The sequence below is a fragment of the Felis catus genome, chromosome C1, assembly GCF_018350175.1.
Source record: "Felis catus isolate Fca126 chromosome C1, F.catus_Fca126_mat1.0, whole genome shotgun sequence".
Lineage (NCBI taxonomy): Eukaryota > Metazoa > Chordata > Mammalia > Carnivora > Felidae > Felis > Felis catus.
The window spans coordinates 213,973,479-213,991,368 of NC_058375.1; the positions used below are offsets into that span (position 1 = coordinate 213,973,479).

Sequence of the window (17,890 nt, forward strand, 5' to 3'; positions counted from 1 at the left end):
AGATTACACATTGCTACCAAGCACACAGAAAACGTGAAAAATGACTTTGTGTTACACATGTTTTTAAGAGTCATTGGTATCATACACATTATTTCTTGGATTACAGTGCAATTAAATGAGAAATAAATACAGAAACACTTTTAACTTAAAAACCCAATACATTCGAAAATTTTCAGCACCTTCTCAGATGAATGGCATAAATCAGAATATACCTGATGTTATGCTTCCTATTAATGCTTGATGGAATAGTGAGTTACCTGCCTCCTCAAGGCTGAGTTTACTTACCTTCCACACAGAATACATAATGCTCCCTTACGTAGCAGTTAAGGGTTTCTACCCTGACTACTTTCCTCATGCCATCGAGGAGCTCCCTAACTCTGAAATGTGGCCATACTGACCTACAGGCGACCCACCGGAGAGCCAAGGATTGCTTGAAAGCCTTTACTACCAAGGGACCAGCAAAAACGAAACTGCCTTCTCTCATAAAAGAAACTCAGAGTTCCCAAGGTTAGCAGTAGGGGAAGGATTCTCAGATGGGGAGACAGCTGGACCACATGGATATTCACCCCTTGGACATCCACTTCCTTATTCCTAATCACTCTTCCCTCTGCTCACCGACTTGAAGAGCTGACAGAACTCATTACCACTTTGGTCCTAGTATGGTTCCCATAATTCTTTGCTTAGTACCTCAAGCACAACTGAAACTGGACTATAACTTTTCAACAGGACTTTCCTGAAGGTCAGAAGACAGCTAAAGGAAGACCAGCAGAGAGTAACACAAAGCATCAGGAAGTGGCTTGTCCACCTGGGTCCCGACCTGTCCCCACACTGTGAGCATCATCCAGGCACTCGCACCTCAACAGCTGCCCTTTGAAAGTCTTGACCTAAGTGGTTCTAGAAAGAGGCCTTGGGCTTCCTTCTTTCATTCTGCATTTCCCCTCTGAGGACTTGCCCCTTCCCGTGAACAGTATCATTCGGGACGTTCACTCCCTTTAGGGAAGAACATGCCGAAGGCCTCGCTCTGCCCAGTGTGAGACCTGTCTTATCAGTGCCCCGTAGTGGCGGTATAACCTCTGCATCCTCACGGAGGCCACAGTAGGCCATCTGGTAGGGGACCTGATCTGCTGCTTCTCCTGCTGCACCCACAGCACCCATCCCAGAGAGGACTAAAGCATTACATCACACTGTGCTCTGCACCGCTCCTAACGTTGCACAGGATATTTGACCATGCCTAGCAATCTGTAGCTGTGGCTGGACCCCACCTTCTACCCTATGCCCTCGCCACACACACACACACACACACACACACACCATCAGCAAGGCTCCTAGGCTCTTGTCACTTAGGTCATTGGGTAGGGGAGTAAGTTTTACAATCAGAGCCTTGCTTCAAGCACTGTGGAGAGAACACCACAGCTCTTTGCTGTGTGAACCTGCTACAGCTCCATCACTACCCTGCCGAATCTCCGTCCCTGTCCTCTGTCACAGGAGGACCCAGACAGACAGGTGTACACACAGAGACAAAAATTCTGTATCTTCTCCTGATGCCTTGAGGAGGCAGCCTGGCACAGGTCTGCTCTCTCAGTACCGGACCACCCCTCCCAGCCATTCTTCTCACCTCGAATTGTCTTTCTCAGCTTTGTAGCTGAAGCTCTTGCAGCTGTTTTCCTATTTCAGCGCCCCCCCTAGCCTTTTGGAATTTGACTTCATCTCAGACAGAGTACTTTAAACCCCTGGATTCAGGCCCGCCCCTGCCGCCCTTCTCTTACCACATTGGTTATGCTTCTACCTGGTTCATCCACTGCAGTGGGCTGGACTCTGAAGGGCCATGTTTCAAAGGGATGTCCTTCCTGATTATTGAGCACTATACTGTAAGAGCAACTCAGACTTCATTAGGAAAGTTTAATCCATTAGCTGGGAACAAATGGCACATGTAGCTTAAAAATAAGGTCTACACGCAGCGTTTAATTTAACCACAAATAACCTCTCTGTTTAAAATCTGTTCCTTGTGTTCTAGAAGAGAACCCCTGATAACTTTTCCATGGATTTGGGAAAAGAAAAAAATTCCATCTCAGGGCACCCTTCCACTTGGAGACACTCCTGGGCGTGTCTCTGACATCTTCATCTTGCCGAGTGTGTTCTATGCTGTTATTCCTACACTCCTCTTCTATGTCAAGTCATTTCGAATCTCGGTTTTCAAACACTGATTTTTTCCTCTCGCAATCTCTTATGTCAGAGGGCGTCCTGACCTCAGGCAAATCCCAGGTAATCCAAGTACTTGATCTCAGACACAAACCCTATTTTCATAGTATGGCCCTGGGTAGTGAACTTGGGAAGAGAAATGGAAAACTCTGTAGAGCCGTCAATTCATGAAGAGGTACGTGTCTTCTCCACTCATCCGGGGTATCGGTGAGTGAATAATTTTAACTCTCCATGTTGTATGATCATCTCTTACTGAATCATACCTTGACTCAAAAAATCCAAGCAACTGAATAATCGCGCGAGGCCTCTGGCATGGAAGTGGGCTTCTGGGATGCTTGCCAACGAGTTCCTGTTTTGAGGACACAGAATCTAAGTGGAAAGATTAAGTGGAGAGACAGCTCCACCCCTCTAAGTCTTATTCCTATGTTCCATTCAAATCTTGCTAGCCTGATTTCTGTGGGGTCTGGGCTTTGGAAATTCTCTTTTTTCATGGATGTCTCAGTGCACCTTGTTAAACCAAATTTGGACTGTGGCCTGTTCATCTGCTTCCAGCTCTGCTGATTGGTTCCAGTTTCCTTGCTCGTTAAAGCCAAGATAATCTGGCAGCCACCAGTCAGGCATCCTCAAGTATCTGGCACCAAGGTAAACTTGGAAGCCAGTTCAGGAGTCTCAGTGATCCAACACACTCATTGCATGATGAGAGGCAGTTGCGGTATACCAGAAAGAGCACTGGAATAGGAGCAGGAGAGCTGGGTTCTTGTCTCCTCTTTGCCTCTACCGCATCATGTAAGTTTGGGCATGTCTGTGGTCTCTCTGAAATTCTCCTTCCCCAGCTGTATGGGTATCTGGGCTAGACGGTTTTTCAGGTGTCTTCAAGTCCCAAAATTCTGAGTATATGAAGAGCTAAAGGAACAAAGCTCCATTTATGCCTGTTGTTGCAAAAACACAACTTCACTTGTAAAATATTAGCAGTAACTGCCTAAAGTTGCTTGTGCTCCTGATGCTTTTCCACAAAAGTAGGTGGTATGATGACAAAACGGGAAGAGACACAGTCCAAATTCCAGAGGAATATGCCTCACGTTTCCCAATCGATAAGATGTGGATAATAATGCGTAATTTAAAATTGCTGGGAAGATTAAATGGGATGATACCTGGCAATTAGAGCTGTGCCAGACAAAAAGTAAGTGCTCAGTAAAAACTATTAGTAACATAAAATGGAAATATTGAGGTGGAATTTTAGTGAGGTTATGCAGAAATAACAAATATCTAGTTCCTATTCGGAAGTCAAGGTGGAAATTGAAGTGAGAATTCAGAAACAGATCCATACAAATATGATCACCTGGTTTTCAACAAAGGTGTCCCTGCAGTGTAGTGAAGAAAGGATGGCTTTATCAATATATGATGCTGGATCCATTGGGTATCCCTATAGGAAAAAAGTGAAATTTGACTACCACATCACACTTTCTACAAAAATCAACTCCACGTGCCTCATAGATCTAAGTGTAAAAGGTAAAACTTACACTTCTAGAAGATAAGATAGAAGGATAACCTCATGACCCTGGGATAAGCAAAGATTACTTCAGCGGGACACAGAAAGCATTAACCTCAAAGGAAAAGGATAATTAGCTTTCATTAAATTTAAGAAGTTCTGTTTAGGGGCGCCTGGGTGGCGCAGTCGGTTAAGCGTCCGACATCAGCCAGGTCACGATCTCGCGGTCCGTGAGTTCGAGCCCCGCGTCGGGCTCTGGGCTGATGGCTCAGAGCCTGGAGCCTGTTTCTGATTCTGTGTCTCCCTCTCTCTCTGCCCCTCCCCCGTTCATGCTCTGTCTCTCTCTGTCCCAAAAATAAATAAATGTTGAAAAAAACAAATTAAAAAAAGAAGTTCTGTTTATCAAAAGACACCATTAAAATAATGCAGAGGCAAGCCACAGAGGAGAAGACATTTGTAATAACATATAGCCAGCAAAGGACTCCTATTGAGAGTATGTAAAGAGTTCCACAGGCATTTTATAAAACAGCCAGGGGTCAAAAGCATCTGAAAAGTACTTCAACTGGAAATTAAAACCACAGTGAGTTACTACTATGTCCCTACGAGAATAGCTCAATTTTTCTTTTTAAAGATGACTATACCAAACGTTAGTGGGGATGTGAAGCAATTAGAACTCTCATACACTGACCAGGAGTGGAAGTTGGTGCAACCACTTTGGAAAACAGTTGTATGTAATAGAATTGAATAGATTCACACTTATGACCTAGCAGTTTCATTCTTAGCAAAGACTCAACAGAAATGAGTACATATGGACAAGAATACTCATGGAAGCATCATTCATGATAGCGAAACACTGAAGACAACCCAAATATCCAGAAGCTTCTGGAATTCTGGTTATGTTCTATTTTTTGAACTGAGGAGTGATCACCTAAGTGTATTCACCTTGTAAAAATTGATTGAGCTGCATACTTATGGCTTGTATAATTTATGTATTTCACGCTTCAGTAAAAAGTTTATTTTAAGAAGCGAAGGGGCATACAAAAAAAAGTAGAAACAACCCAATCTCTGTCAACTCACGAATAGTAAAGAAATGTGTATGTCCATACAGTGGAATATTATTCAGTCATAAAAAGAAATGAAGTACCAACGCATGCTACTACATAGAAAGACCTGGAAAGCATTGTTAGGTGAAAGAAGACAATCGCAAAGGACCACGTAACCATTCCATTTATATGAGATGTCCAGAATAGGCACAGAGACAGGGTAGATTAGTGGGTGCCTAGGGCTGGGAAGGTTGGGGAGAGATAGGAAGTGACTGAAAACAGATATGCGGTTTCTTTTGGGAATGATGAAATAGTCTAAAATTGACTGTAGTGATGGTTGCACAAGGTACATACACCAAAAACCATTAAACTGTACACTTAGATGAGTGAATGGTATAGTATGTGAATTCGATCTCAATAGAACGGCTGGAAACAGAAAGTCAAAGGTACTGATAATTATGGAGTGATTAAAACCCCTTAGAAAAAGGCTGGACCTTGGGACATGATAGTTCAGAACACTGATATTAGAGTCCAACAGCGTTCTAATCCACGCGCTGCCATTTACTGTGCAACATTAGGCAAGTCATCTAACTTCTCTGAGCCTGAATGTCTTCGCCTGTTAAACATTAAAAAAAAAAAAAATTAATGCTTATTTATTTATTTTGAGAGAGAGAAATAAATCATGAGTAGGGGAGGGGCAGAGAGAGAGGGAGAGAGAAAATCCCAAGCAGGCTCCTGTGCTGTCAGTGCAGAGCCCGATGCAGGGGTCAGTCCCACAAACCGGTAGATCATGACCTGATCCAAAAATCAAGAGTCAGATGCTTAACTGACTGAGCCACGCAGGTGCCCCAAAACATGAAAATTAATAGTACCTATCCCATAGAACTTTTGCGCAGTAGATTCATTTAATCAAGAGATATTTGAATATCTTTTATGCTTAAGGTCCAGTGGATGATAACTGTGGTTATAACTAGCCAGGAGGTGTTGCATCTAAACAGTCTTAACTCCATTTTGGTGGCGGAAGTGACAAGTAAATTTGAGAGTATGTCCTGAGGACTGGACACTTTTGCCCTACTCTGCAGCGTCAGCATCTATCGAAAAGTACAAAAGATAATCATATTAACAACCCTAAGTTATTAATATTGAATTATATTCTACTGTTAGGAAAAGGAAATATATAATATATTTATAGAGGATTTCTATCCAGAAGGGTTGAAACCATAAAGGATGGATGATTAAAGCATTGGCATTCAGTTACCTAGAAAATTTAGCAATTCAAATACTTTATGTGAAAACCGAATTAAAACTGTAATTGATATATGGCTAGTTCATAAATAGAAAATGACCATTGGTTGCAGGTTTTTTATTTCAGGGAATATTCACTGTCCCCATAAAGGAGTCACTCTTGCTTATGTTGAAAATCATACTCTCTTCTACCCATTTGTCTTAGAGTGTGTGCTCTGCAGAGTAAATGTACGATTCTTTAAAAACTGGTACCGTGAGCACTTGCAGCCTTACAGGGGTTAAGAACAAAAGCAATTACCAATTAGTCAGACACCTGAAACTCAGGAGCAAATCCCATCAAGTACTGGCTAAAGGCTTAGGTTTGGGAGCCAGACCTTGATACAGGGTATCTAACCTCCCTGGGCCTCAGGTTCCTCATCTGTAGGAAGAGATCTGTTTTAGGGCATTGTGAGGATTACATGAATTAATACAAGGTGCTCTAGAAAGAAAGCAGTCAATGCGCTATTTTTATGGGGCAATCAGTGAGGTGAATGCCTATCGTAAGCGGCCATAAATCATGGATATAATTTCTTATTAATTTTCGAGAAGCCTTGGGGAATCAGAAAACAGTCTCTCCATCATGCAAAAGAGATTAACGAGACTGAGTAATTAGATCCAAAAAGAGCTAATTTGATATGGTGGAAAAAAATAACAAGAACCTAAAACGGCTTCTCCAGAATGAGAGGAAAGCCATTAAGGGGTTTTGTCACAGGACATAAAGCTTTTAAAAGCTTTAGCCTCTCAAAGTTCAAGGTGAATATGAAAGTTGCTTTGATTTCAGCTGAAAGGAAGGCTGGAATCGGATTAAGCAGTTGTTGGGAACAGTTAGATTTAGCGAACGGGCATTTAAATACACACAGATGTTTAGATGTCTTTAAAACTTGTTGAAAATGGTACATCTCTTTTAAATTCGCCTATTAGAGACCAGTAATTATGTTTTGTAGAGAGGCTTTCTTTAAAATAGAAAACCTCACAAAGGGGTGTGAAAACATGCGGAAATCTGGTTTTCGAATGTGTGTCCGTGAGAAATTGGTCTGCTGGGATCGCGCACGCACTGCCTGCCTGCCTGCCACAGGCAGGAGAAGGGGTAGGTTCCCTGTGCTAGCCGTGCACAGATGCTGGACCTGTAAAGTGACGGCAAAAGCCACAGGCTGCTGTAAACTGGAGTCATGTTTCTGGCTTGAAAATAGTTGTTTCTTATTTAGAAGGAGCGAGCCTACTCGTGCCGCTTCGTTTACTGAGCTCACCTGTAGCAGAAACGGCCTGCAAAGTGCTCTCTTCACCCTCATCCACCGGGAGACTTGGCAGGTGACCTGCCACCATTCACTGCCCCCTGCCCAGACCAGCCCGTGGTGCTTTCTATTGCTGTGTGGTGGGGAATCCGCGAGCCGGAGGTGGTGGGGCGGGGACAGAGCATTTTGTTGGTGTGTTTTTATTTAGAAAGGGAAGGGAAGAAGGAAGGGAAGGGCAGACGGAAGGGAAGAAGAAAGGGAGAGGGAGAGGAAGAGGAAGGAAGGAGGGAAGGGAGGGAGGGAAGGAAGGAAGAACAGTTAAACAGTCCATTTATGATAGAAATATTAGAATTTACGTATAAACGAAAAGAAAAATGTCTAATTCTACCACTCAGAAAACCATTGTTACCATCTTGACATATTTTTTCCAGACATTTTTAAGCCAGGTTTGCATTTTTTATTTTATACTTTTTATCTTTATTGCTTTTCCAGCCTTTGAAAGCTGGAAACATTACAAATGTGTATAATGTAGAAAGGAATAGTCCCCATATCCTCAACCTCCAGAAATCATCACTGGGGACATTTTAATTCTGCTTAGGCAGTAACCCTCTCCTGTCTCTGTTGGCTTGTCCTTCTCTTAAAACTTGTAGCTAGTTTTACTTAACTGGATTTTTCCCTTTTAAACTTTTTTCTTTCCTTGGCTTCAGCCCCTGCAAACTTTTTTTTTTTTTTTTAATTTTTGGATAGAGAATTTTGAACATGCACAGAAGTAGACAGAATAGTATAATGAAACTCCTTGTTCCCATCACCCAACCCTGGCAACCTTAAAACAGCGGCCAGTTCACCCCATTCACACCCCACCCACCCTTAATGATTTGGACCTGCTAACCGCATAACCACCTTCAAGGGTCCTTCTTGGCCCCTCTGACTTTACTCTCTTTTGGCATCGAGGAAACACCGAACGCCTGCCCTCCTGCACTCAGAGCTTTGCGCGAGCCTCTGCTCCACGCTCTGTCCCAGGCCTGACCGGCTGACCTGGGCTTTCCCCACTCACTTCTGAAAGGCCTGGAAATTCCCAGACGTTGGGTGCGCCAGCCTCCCATGTTCATTCTCTTTCCTGTTAATGAAGGAGGCCATTGCTCAAATCATTTGGAAGGGGAAAAGTGGAATTTACTACCTGGGTGTTCCTCTTCCATGCTGTTCATATAAATTTAAACTTAGATTCCTGAGAATTAGATTGGACATGACAAAAATTGCTGTGTGGGCAGTTTAGTTGAGTACTTGCAGATTGATAGAGCCCTTTGTAATGATGAAGGAAAAAGGCTCTCTAAGCTGCTTAGTTCCAAAAGGTGAGCTCACCAGTTAAGGAGTTTGCACCTGAAGGTCCTCATTAACCCCTTGCTGGATGGCAAAAAGAAAATTAAAAGAGGCAGTGTGCGGACTCTTCAACTCCTGGCCCTCGGGAGGATCTGAGAAATCCTCGTGTACAGCCCCCTCCTCATACATGGGTACCTTGCGCTGCATTCAGATTTACTTGCCCCAGAATTTTTCACTTTGACTCCTTTTAAGTTTATGAAATATCCTCAAACCATTGCCACGTCACGGCCGTGGAGTACTGCCATGGCTTGCCGTACCAGTGGTCAACTTTTGTGTTTGATTACATAACCAGATACCGCACAGAACTGGAAGACGTCAGAGTTTGAGTTGTCTCTCTTACCCAATCGGTGTTTCCACCAAAGTGAGGGAATTTGCTTACCCCGACTAAAAGATGGAGTTTATTGTGTGGCTCCAAGGTGAGCCAAGCCCAGTTGTTCCTCAACCGTGAATCTGTCTCTCAAATGCAACGGGCCAGGCTAAGGCCAGGGCCTGCATGCTGGCTGAGTGTGCCGCCCTGAAGGAGGCCCTGCAGTTCTGGGGAAGTCTAGACAGCAGAGAGTCCCTTTCTCTCAGTTCTCTCTGTTGGATTACCCTCTCTGAGCTCTCAGCACACGGTTTTCTATTGCTCTTACGACCCATGTTGTTGGGAAGACTGACCACGGGGGCAAGAGGGTGACCCAAGCAAGAGCATCATTTTCCCATCACGTAGGCTGGATGGAGGCCAGTCTGTGCGATGGGAGATCCAGTATGGGTTGGCATCTATCGATGTGTCTTACAGGTTATGCTTCTTTGCATCCTCTGTGGTTGTTCACCAAGCATATTACTTCACTGAAGGATTGACTGAATTCGTTTGCCTGGCAGCACCATTCCTAAGAGTTCTTCTTGGCTGCCTTTCAGTTCAGTATGACCTCAGACGGCATTCGCAGAACCGTGATACGCAGAGGGAAGAGGTGATAAAGTGAGAAGGTGGTATATTCACTTCTCTGCTGGAAACTCTCCAGTGGTTTCCCACAACACTGGAAACAAAACCTAAATGCCTCATCCGGCCCAGCAGGGTGTCTCTCCTCAAGGCCCCATCTACCTCACTAGCCTTCTAGGTTCCAGGTCTCCCCTCCTTTCTCCACCGTCGACACAACCAGCTTGCTACTGCCTTTGACCCTTCGCTCCAGTTATTCTGCCTGCCATGCACTCCCCCGTGCCATCGTGTGACATGGTCCTTTTGAGACACACAGGTCTCCGTTTTTTCCCCTGGAGAGACCTTTATGAACTAAATCTGAGGTGATCCCCAGGCATCCTCATCCCCTCAGCCTGTTTTATTTTCTTCAGAGTCCTTTTTACCGTCTTAAGTTCTCTTACCATTTATTTGTGTGCTTCTTGTCTTTCTCTCCCCACTAGAATGTACGCTCCCTAAGAGAAGGGACCTTATCAGTGTTGTGTACTTGTATGTCCCCAGTGCCTGGAAAAGTACTTGGCACGTAGTAGGAGCATGATAAGCATCTGTTGAATGGCTAATTGAATGAATGAAGGTGGTTATTAGGAGGATGCTGAGGATTATGAGGGGATTCAAAGCCAAGCCATATGGTGATTTAGCTTGAAGGAGAGAAGATCCAGGGGGCCCCGTGCTATCTGACTATTTCAAAGCCAGTGCCAACCCAAAAGCAGAGCCCAGCCCTGCTGGAAGAGATCTCCCCCTGCACTCATTTCTCTCAGTCCCGTTGCTGTCCTCTAAGAGTTGGGCTTGTTCTGGGCAGCCCCATGGGGTGGAACTGAGCCAAAAAGTAGAAGCTGTAGAAAGACATGTTTTGGCTCTAAAGGGGGCGATGATTTTGATTGGCGTTGCCATCCAAGGATGGAGTGGACTATGCTGAGAAGTAGTGATTTCTAAGTCACCTGAGGTGTGCAGGCATAGGTTGCTCTCACTCTGGGAGGACCTGGTGTGGGGAGGACTCTGCACAGTCAGACCAGGCAGCATTTACAGCCCCTTTCAACCCGGATGGGCAATGAATCTGCCCTATGTTTTTGTCATTTCCTGATTCGTTCAGTAGACATCAGACACTGCCTCTTCTGTGCTTGGCCCTCTCCCTGCCCTCGTGCCGATGACAGAGGGTGGGGGAGATATCTCATGACCGACTTTCAGTAAGTGGTGAAAGTGGGGCTGGTGGGGGTGGGGGGGCGGTGCACGGGGAGTGTCGTGCTGTAGAAAGACACAGGAGAGGAGGTGAACCTGGCCTAGGTCATCAGGGAGTAGGCTTTATGCACTAGGCTGTGGGACGAGTAGGAATCGTCAGGAAGAGAAGCAGGGTGACAGGGAGGTTTGCATTTTGGAAAGAGTGTTATCTTCAGCGTGGAAAGTAGGTCTGACAAATGTCAGGGAGAGCAGCAAGGGGGTTGTTAGATCTTCCTTCGAAGGAAAAATGGTGGCCCTGGCCACGGTAGGGACGGTGGGAAGAAGAGAGACCAGCCGACTTAGGGGAGAGAGTTCAGAGTGATTGATTGACACGGGCTGAGTAAGGCGTAGTTTCTTTTAGGTTTAGGCAGTGATGGTGCCCCTTTTAGTTTAGGGGAGGTGATCCCACTTCGTGGGATGGAGAGCACAGGAAGAGACATAGTGACTTTCAGAGGTGTGAGTGTGAGGTGCCTGAGGGACAGCTAAGTGGCATGTCAGTCTGGAGCTCAGAGAAATCGAGGCTGGGGGCACAGAATAAGGAGACCAGAGCACAGAGAAGAGGCTTGAACACCTGGGAATGGCTGAGACATTAGGGAGAAAGTGGAATGGACAGAGAAGGCAACCCAGGGCAAAGCTCGAAGGCACGCCAACGTGTAAGGGACAGGAGAGGAAGAGGAGCCTGAGAAGCAGCAGTTGCTCTGTTAGGCTCACACCCAGAGCCAAGGGAGCGGGGGTCAAGGAAGGAGACATCACTAGGTCTCCGATGCCCTGTAAGGTCAGGCCAAGTCAGGCCTAAAAAGTTTTGTATTTAGCAACACAAAGGCCATTAGCGACCCAGACAAAAGCAGGTACACATGGCAGTGTTGTTGCCTGACATTCTGGACCAAAACAAGTGTCAAGAAGAGCCTCTGGGTCAAGAGGGGCCTCTGTCACCGCTGTGGGTGGCAGTGGGTAAAAGTGAATTCGAGTGACCCAGGTCTGGAAGGCCCTGGTCTCACATCTCACGGGGGTAGCCTGATCCGTCCCCGCCCATAATAGACACAGCCCTTCCAGGTACTGAGGATAGTGCCTCTGCTGCCAGCCAAGGAAGACCCACTATAAGCTAGAAGCTTAGAAAGGAATAGCTGGCCCTTAAGGACTCACAGTTAAATAGAACTGAACTTGATGACTTTGTAGTTGTTTTGCAGCTGGCTCTGCTGCAGGTGGCGAAGGGGAGTGGTGGTGGGAACCAAGAGACTGCAGGGACAGCAATGTGGCTGGAGGCAAGGCTGAGGAGAGTCCCCAGCAGGCCTTCTGGGTTCCATGGCCAAGAATGGCTTCTATTGAATCTGCCAAGAGATGGGGAGAGATTTTGAGCTGTGGCCCCGTTGAGATGAAAAATTGGGATGTATTGTCTTGTCTTGGAGTTTAGGGGGCTGGGGGTGATCAAAAGAGCAAAGTCTCTGAACCTGGTTTTGAATGCAGGGGTTATTACTAGGCAGATAATCTTGGACAAATGACTTGGAGCCTCTTTGAGGCTCAGATGATTCATCCGTGAAATACAGTTTATGTGCCTGTGTCAAAGTTAGGTCAGTGTATGTGGAGCCCTTGGGCACAAAGTAGACATGAAACGGTCACTACTACTGTCCTTATTATCATTTCTTTAAAAAAAATTTTAACATTTATTCATTTTTGAGGGACAGAGAGAGACGGAGAGTGAGTGGGAGAGAGGCAGAGAGAGAAAGAGACACAGAATCCGAAGCAGGCTCCAGGCTCTGGGCTCCAAGCAGCCAGCACAGAGCCCAGCGCGGGGCTTGAACTCACGGACCACAAGATCATGACCTGAGCTGAAGTTGGGCACTTAACCGACAGAGCCATCCAGGCGCCTCTCCTTATTATCATTTTTATGATTGTCATTGTCACTATGTGTTCATACAGCCGTTACTGACTTCGGAGCACTTGCACATGTTCTCACTGAAGTGACAGCTGACTTCAGCTCCACTCGCCCCCAGATAGAAGGGTGTGTAACCTTCCTCTGTCATAGTGCTGGTAATACACTGTCACCACATCGTCGTATCTGCCAACCCCAGGAGACCACGAGCACCTTAAACAGAGGAATCACCTCTCATGGATGCCCGGAGCCAGAGTAAACCAGAGGCTTCATTTCTGTGTGTCGTGGATCCTTGTGAGGAAGCACTTTCCCATGACAAGAACTCCTCAGAGATAGAGCAAGTGGCTTCAAGACGTGAGCTCCCCCAACCCTTGAGGACATGTCAGGGGCCACTGAGCAGGGATGCTGTTGGAAAGTGACTGAACTGGCTGGGAGGCTGGCTTAGACAAGGTGGTTTTTAAGCCCTTGTCTTAACCTTTTAAGACAAGTTTCTATTTATGTTTTAATTGGATGAAGCACTTGTGATGTCCTCTCTGCTTCATTCCAAATGTATTCATGTTAATATTGAGGCACCACTGAGCAAAGCCAGTCCAGCATGGCCGGCCTTGGGGACTTGGCCTCCACCTGCTTCCCCAGCTCTTGAAAACCATCAGGGTTTCCCTTAGCCCCACTAGATGAAAACTTTTGGTGTAAAACATATTTTAAAGAATACTTTTATATGGAGGGCGCCTGGGTGGCTCAGTCAGTTGAGCGTCCAACTTTGACTCAGGTCATGATATCACGGTTCGTGAGTTCGAGCCCCACGTCGGGCTCTGTGCTGACAGCTCGGAGCCTGGAGCCTGCTTCGGATTCTGTGTCTCCCTCTCTCTCTGTTCCTCCCCCGCTCGCTCTCTGTCTCTCTGTCTCTCTCTCAAAAATAAATAAACATTACAAAAACAATTAAAAATTTTTATTAAAAAGATGAATACTTTTTTATGGAAGACAGTATTCCTTAAAAAAACATCAAATTGATCCTAAATGGTTTGGCAGCATATAATCCAGAATGTTCTGGATTTATATTTTCTCTTTCATGGGATAAAAACTGCAGTGCCACTACCTCAAAAGTTCTGCAAGTTCACATTATGTAAATATATGTAATAAAATATTTACTTAGGGTTTCCACAAAAAAGGTCCAAAGGAGAAAATAAGAGAGCTTCTCTTTGCTGGTCTTAGAAGCTCTGCTGGGAATTCTGAGTGAAATTTAAGCCTCTGAAATATGTTTTGATTGGCCTCCTTCATGTTTTATCTCCTGTAATGAACTCTTTGTCAGTTTGTCAATTTTGACTAAGGACAGAAAGTTCATGTGTAGTAACAACACACAGACCGAATTTAAAATTATGGCTTATATCATGATGTAATAATCCTCTCTTTTCCTTTAGTCAATATTTACCTGTTAGGCCAATATATTATAATTCTGACTTCAAAAGAAGACACTTTATTTTACCTTCCCCAAGTGTTGGTTTTAGATACTTGTAATATCAAAATTGGAAACTGAGCTGTCTGAGACTCTTGGCCACATTCTCTTAGGGTTGAGTTCCTCGATCATCACAGGGCAGGTGTCCCTGCTCCCAGTGACCCAACAGCACAGCTGCGTGGCTCTCAGAGTGAGGCCGCTGAACTCTGAGCCACACTGGTTTCTCTTTCCAGACAGCCCTCTCCTCTGTGGGAAGTAGGTCTATTATATTATCTCACAGCAGCCGGGATCTCTTAGACGGACTTAGGTTTTCCCTCATGTATTAATGCTACAGGCATGGGCGGAAAGACCCAACAAACGCCCTGTAGGAGGGTGGTCCCTGAGTGCGAGGCAGATGAGGAATGGGGAACCTTAAATTCTGTTCTTCCCCTGAACCCCTTATTTCAACCACCCCATGCTTGAACGATTTTCCATTTTAAAAAACTACAGGAAGAATGGTCTCCTCCAGCGAGGAAGGAATAAGAGGATAATAAATAGCTCCAGAATGTGCAGATAAAATGTGTGATACTTTCGGACTGCTTGTCTAGGCAGCCAGAGGAGCAGGTAGTGATGTATTCGGAAGCTCTTCTGAGTCAACTTGGGTATCAGTCAGGACTCTTCCTGTGAGTCATAACTGAAAGGGAACTGATTGATTCATGAACTGCCAAGTCCATAAGTAGGCTAGTTTCAAGTTCAGCTGGATCCTGGAGTTCAAATGAGGTCATAATGATTCTCCCTTTTTTTTCCTAGACCTATTATTTTCCATATTGGCATGATTGTGTGGCAAAGATGTTTCCTTGGCAGCTCCAGACTTACAATGTTCCTTGGTGTCGGGGGTCCCAGAGAGAGATCCTTTCTCCTGAAGTTACTATGAACAAGGATAGGATATAGTAGAATGACATCATGCATATATTTAAATTTAATCGAATTAGGGGCTCCTGGGTGGCTCAGTCAGTTGAGCGTCCAAACTCTTGATTTCAGCTCAGGTAAGGTTCTCATGGTTCATGAGACGGAGCCCCACGTCGGGCTCCGCGCTGAACGTATAGCCTGTTTAAGAGTCTCTCTCCCCCTTTGCCCCTCCCCCCATCTCGCCCTCCCTCTCTCTCTCATTAATTAATGCAAATTCATCTTTGTGTTGATATCATCAGTGTGCCTCTGTCTGCCCATGATGCGCTCGTCATACTACACGCTTACTTTACATGTGTACGCTTCTTTTGTATTCTGTCCATGCTGCCCATTTTCGTATGCATACGTGTGTGTGTGTGTGTGTGTGTGTGTGTGTGTGTGTGTGTGTGTGTAATCACATATGCTACATGTGAGAGATGCTTTACGGGATGTTCAAGAGTAAACCTTAAATTTACAACCTAACCATTCCCTCAACCCCACTTTAGCTGTAATCCCACCAGCCTACGCCATCCGACCATCTCTCTGGCAGAACTGTTAGGGAAGGCAGGGCCTGCTGAAAACCAGCTCTACCAGGAAGGGAAAGGGCAATTCTGAAAGGGGAAGAAAGTAGGTCTTTCACCAGAAGGGAAAAGACTACAGGCAAATAAGTCAGTTATTGATTCGTTCACTCAACAAGTATTTATTGAATGCCTATGGTTTGTCAGGCATCCTTCTAAGTATTGCCCCTACGCCAGTGAACTTTACACAGAAGGTTCTGCCTTGCTGGAGCTTACGCTATGGGGAGAGAGGAAGGCAGTAAATATGTAAGCCAATAAAGATGCGCTGTGGTATCTGGCAAGATGAGTGCCCTGAAGGAAGGAGCATGGTCATCATCTTCATCTATGGATCAGGTGCTTTGACAGGTAGAAGAAACAGGTAGAAGAAGCAGAGGGCAGAGAATCTCTTCTTGTTCTGGGATTCTCTTTCAGTTGATCCTTAGAAGGTAAGAAGGGTTTTGATAGGCAGATCCTGTTGAGATGATCCCAAACATAAGAAAAAACATGAGCCAAGCAGACATCTCAGTGGGATGAGGTAGGGTATATTCTGGGAATGGAAAGAGGTTTCCCAGGACAGCCGCATAATAGAGATGTGGAGGGGGAAGCTGGAAGGCCTGGCATGGCAGGTTGGGGTGAGACTAAGTGAAGACATGGCTTACAGGCTAAAGAGTGGCATCACCAGGTCCATGGCCGAGAAGGTTCTAGGCAGCGGTGTGCAGGGCTAGGTGAGAAGAGGCAGTATCGAGGCAGGAAGGCCAGGTGTAGATCTCCACATAAAGGCTGTGGTCAGAATGAGCAGGAAGAGCAGAGAAGTCAGAGGCAGAGTCTCCAGAGTTCGGGGATTCTCTCACTTCCAGTCGCCTGAAAGGGTTTGTTCACCGTCCAAAATGAGTCTTCTTTTGCAAGTCTGCTGATGTTTACAAAGACAAGAGGCCTTTAGAAATGGGAAGCATCTCGTGAAGATGGTTAATGTTGCTTCCTGGGGATAAAAATCTCACCATCTCACTAAACAGTGAGGAAAGTAACCATGCAAAGCACAGGGGGCAGCGGATTGCCCAGCAGGACTGGAAACGGGGGCCTGCACCTCAAGTCGCGTGGCCTCAGAGAATGCCATGCATTCTTGGAAAGGATTCCTGGGAGGGGTGGCTGTCGCCTTCCGTACCCCACTGATCAGCCTTCTTCTGCATTTACAGGCAACTTCGAGGTGGGGGTTCACATTGCTGACGTCAGTTACTTTGTTCCTGAGGGATCCCCTCTGGATAAAGTAGCTGCTGAGAGAGCCACGAGTGTCTACTTGGTTCAGAAGGTAAGCACCGGTCTCCAGTTTCTTGGATTAAAAAAACGTTCTATTTAGTCTGCATCCTTTGTTTGTTTCTCTTTTCTTTTTTTTTTTTTTTTCAACCTTATTTATTTTTGGGACAGAGAGAGACAGAGCATGAACGGAGGAGGGGCAGAGAGAGAGGGAGACACAGAATTGGAAACAGGCTCCAGGCTCTGAGCCATCAGCCCAGAGCCTGACACGGGGCTCGAACTCACGGACCGCGAGATCGTGACCTGGCTGAAGCCGGACGCTTAACTGACTGTGCCACCCAGGCGCCCCTGTTTCTCTTTTCTTAAAAAAAAAAAAAAAAAAAATGAGGAACAGCTATCTTGTCTGAACATCTTTTCTCACACCCAGTGAGGTCTTAAGAAAAGGTTTTCTTTGGAAAAGTGCTTCCCCTCTGTGGTTGCAGGTTTTCATTCTATATTCAAAAAGAACCAAACTGAAGAGATACCAGGGCAGGACACGGGGGCGCATCTGAAGTTTCAGAGCAGCCCTGCCTCCCAAGTGACTCAGACAGGTGCCCGTGTTCGGAAAGAAATGAGGAAAAGGAACTGCCTTCAAACTCTTGTTCCAGAGTAGGGCTGTGCACACTCAGCCCATATGAGCCACAGTTTTTATGAAGTTTTTTTTTTTTTCTAACCCAGCCACATGCGTTCATTTCGGTAATGTCTACGGCATTGTCACACTAGAGCAGGAGAAAGGAATGAAAACGCCTTTTGAGAAAGTTTTATCCCCTGACCTGCCCTTGACAAGATAATCTGGAGTCTCAGAGATGGAAAAACATTTCATCGAAGAAGATATACGGATGACAAATAAGCATATGAGAAGATGCTCCTCATCATATGTTATTAGGGAAACGTAAATTAAAATAACAGTGTGATACCACCAAAAAACAAACAAACAAACAAAAACCCAGGAACTATTCAGTACCCATCAACTCTAGAGCGAACAAGTAAATTTTGGTATAGTCG

The 17,890-nt window shown here is 45.4% G+C and overlaps 1 protein-coding gene across 8 annotated transcripts in view; it reads left to right on the top strand.

The window, feature by feature from the left end:
* The window catches only part of DIS3L2 (DIS3 like 3'-5' exoribonuclease 2), a 351,641-nt gene that overhangs the window by 222,826 nt on the left and 110,925 nt on the right, over positions 1-17,890 (top strand). For all 8 annotated transcript variants that reach the window (XM_019838866.3, XM_011285625.4, XM_011285626.4 and 5 more), the window contains one exon: positions 16,789-16,901. In XM_019838866.3, coding sequence (XP_019694425.2) covers positions 16,789-16,901 — 113 coding nt within the window. The remainder of the gene's footprint in view (positions 1-16,788; positions 16,902-17,890) is intronic.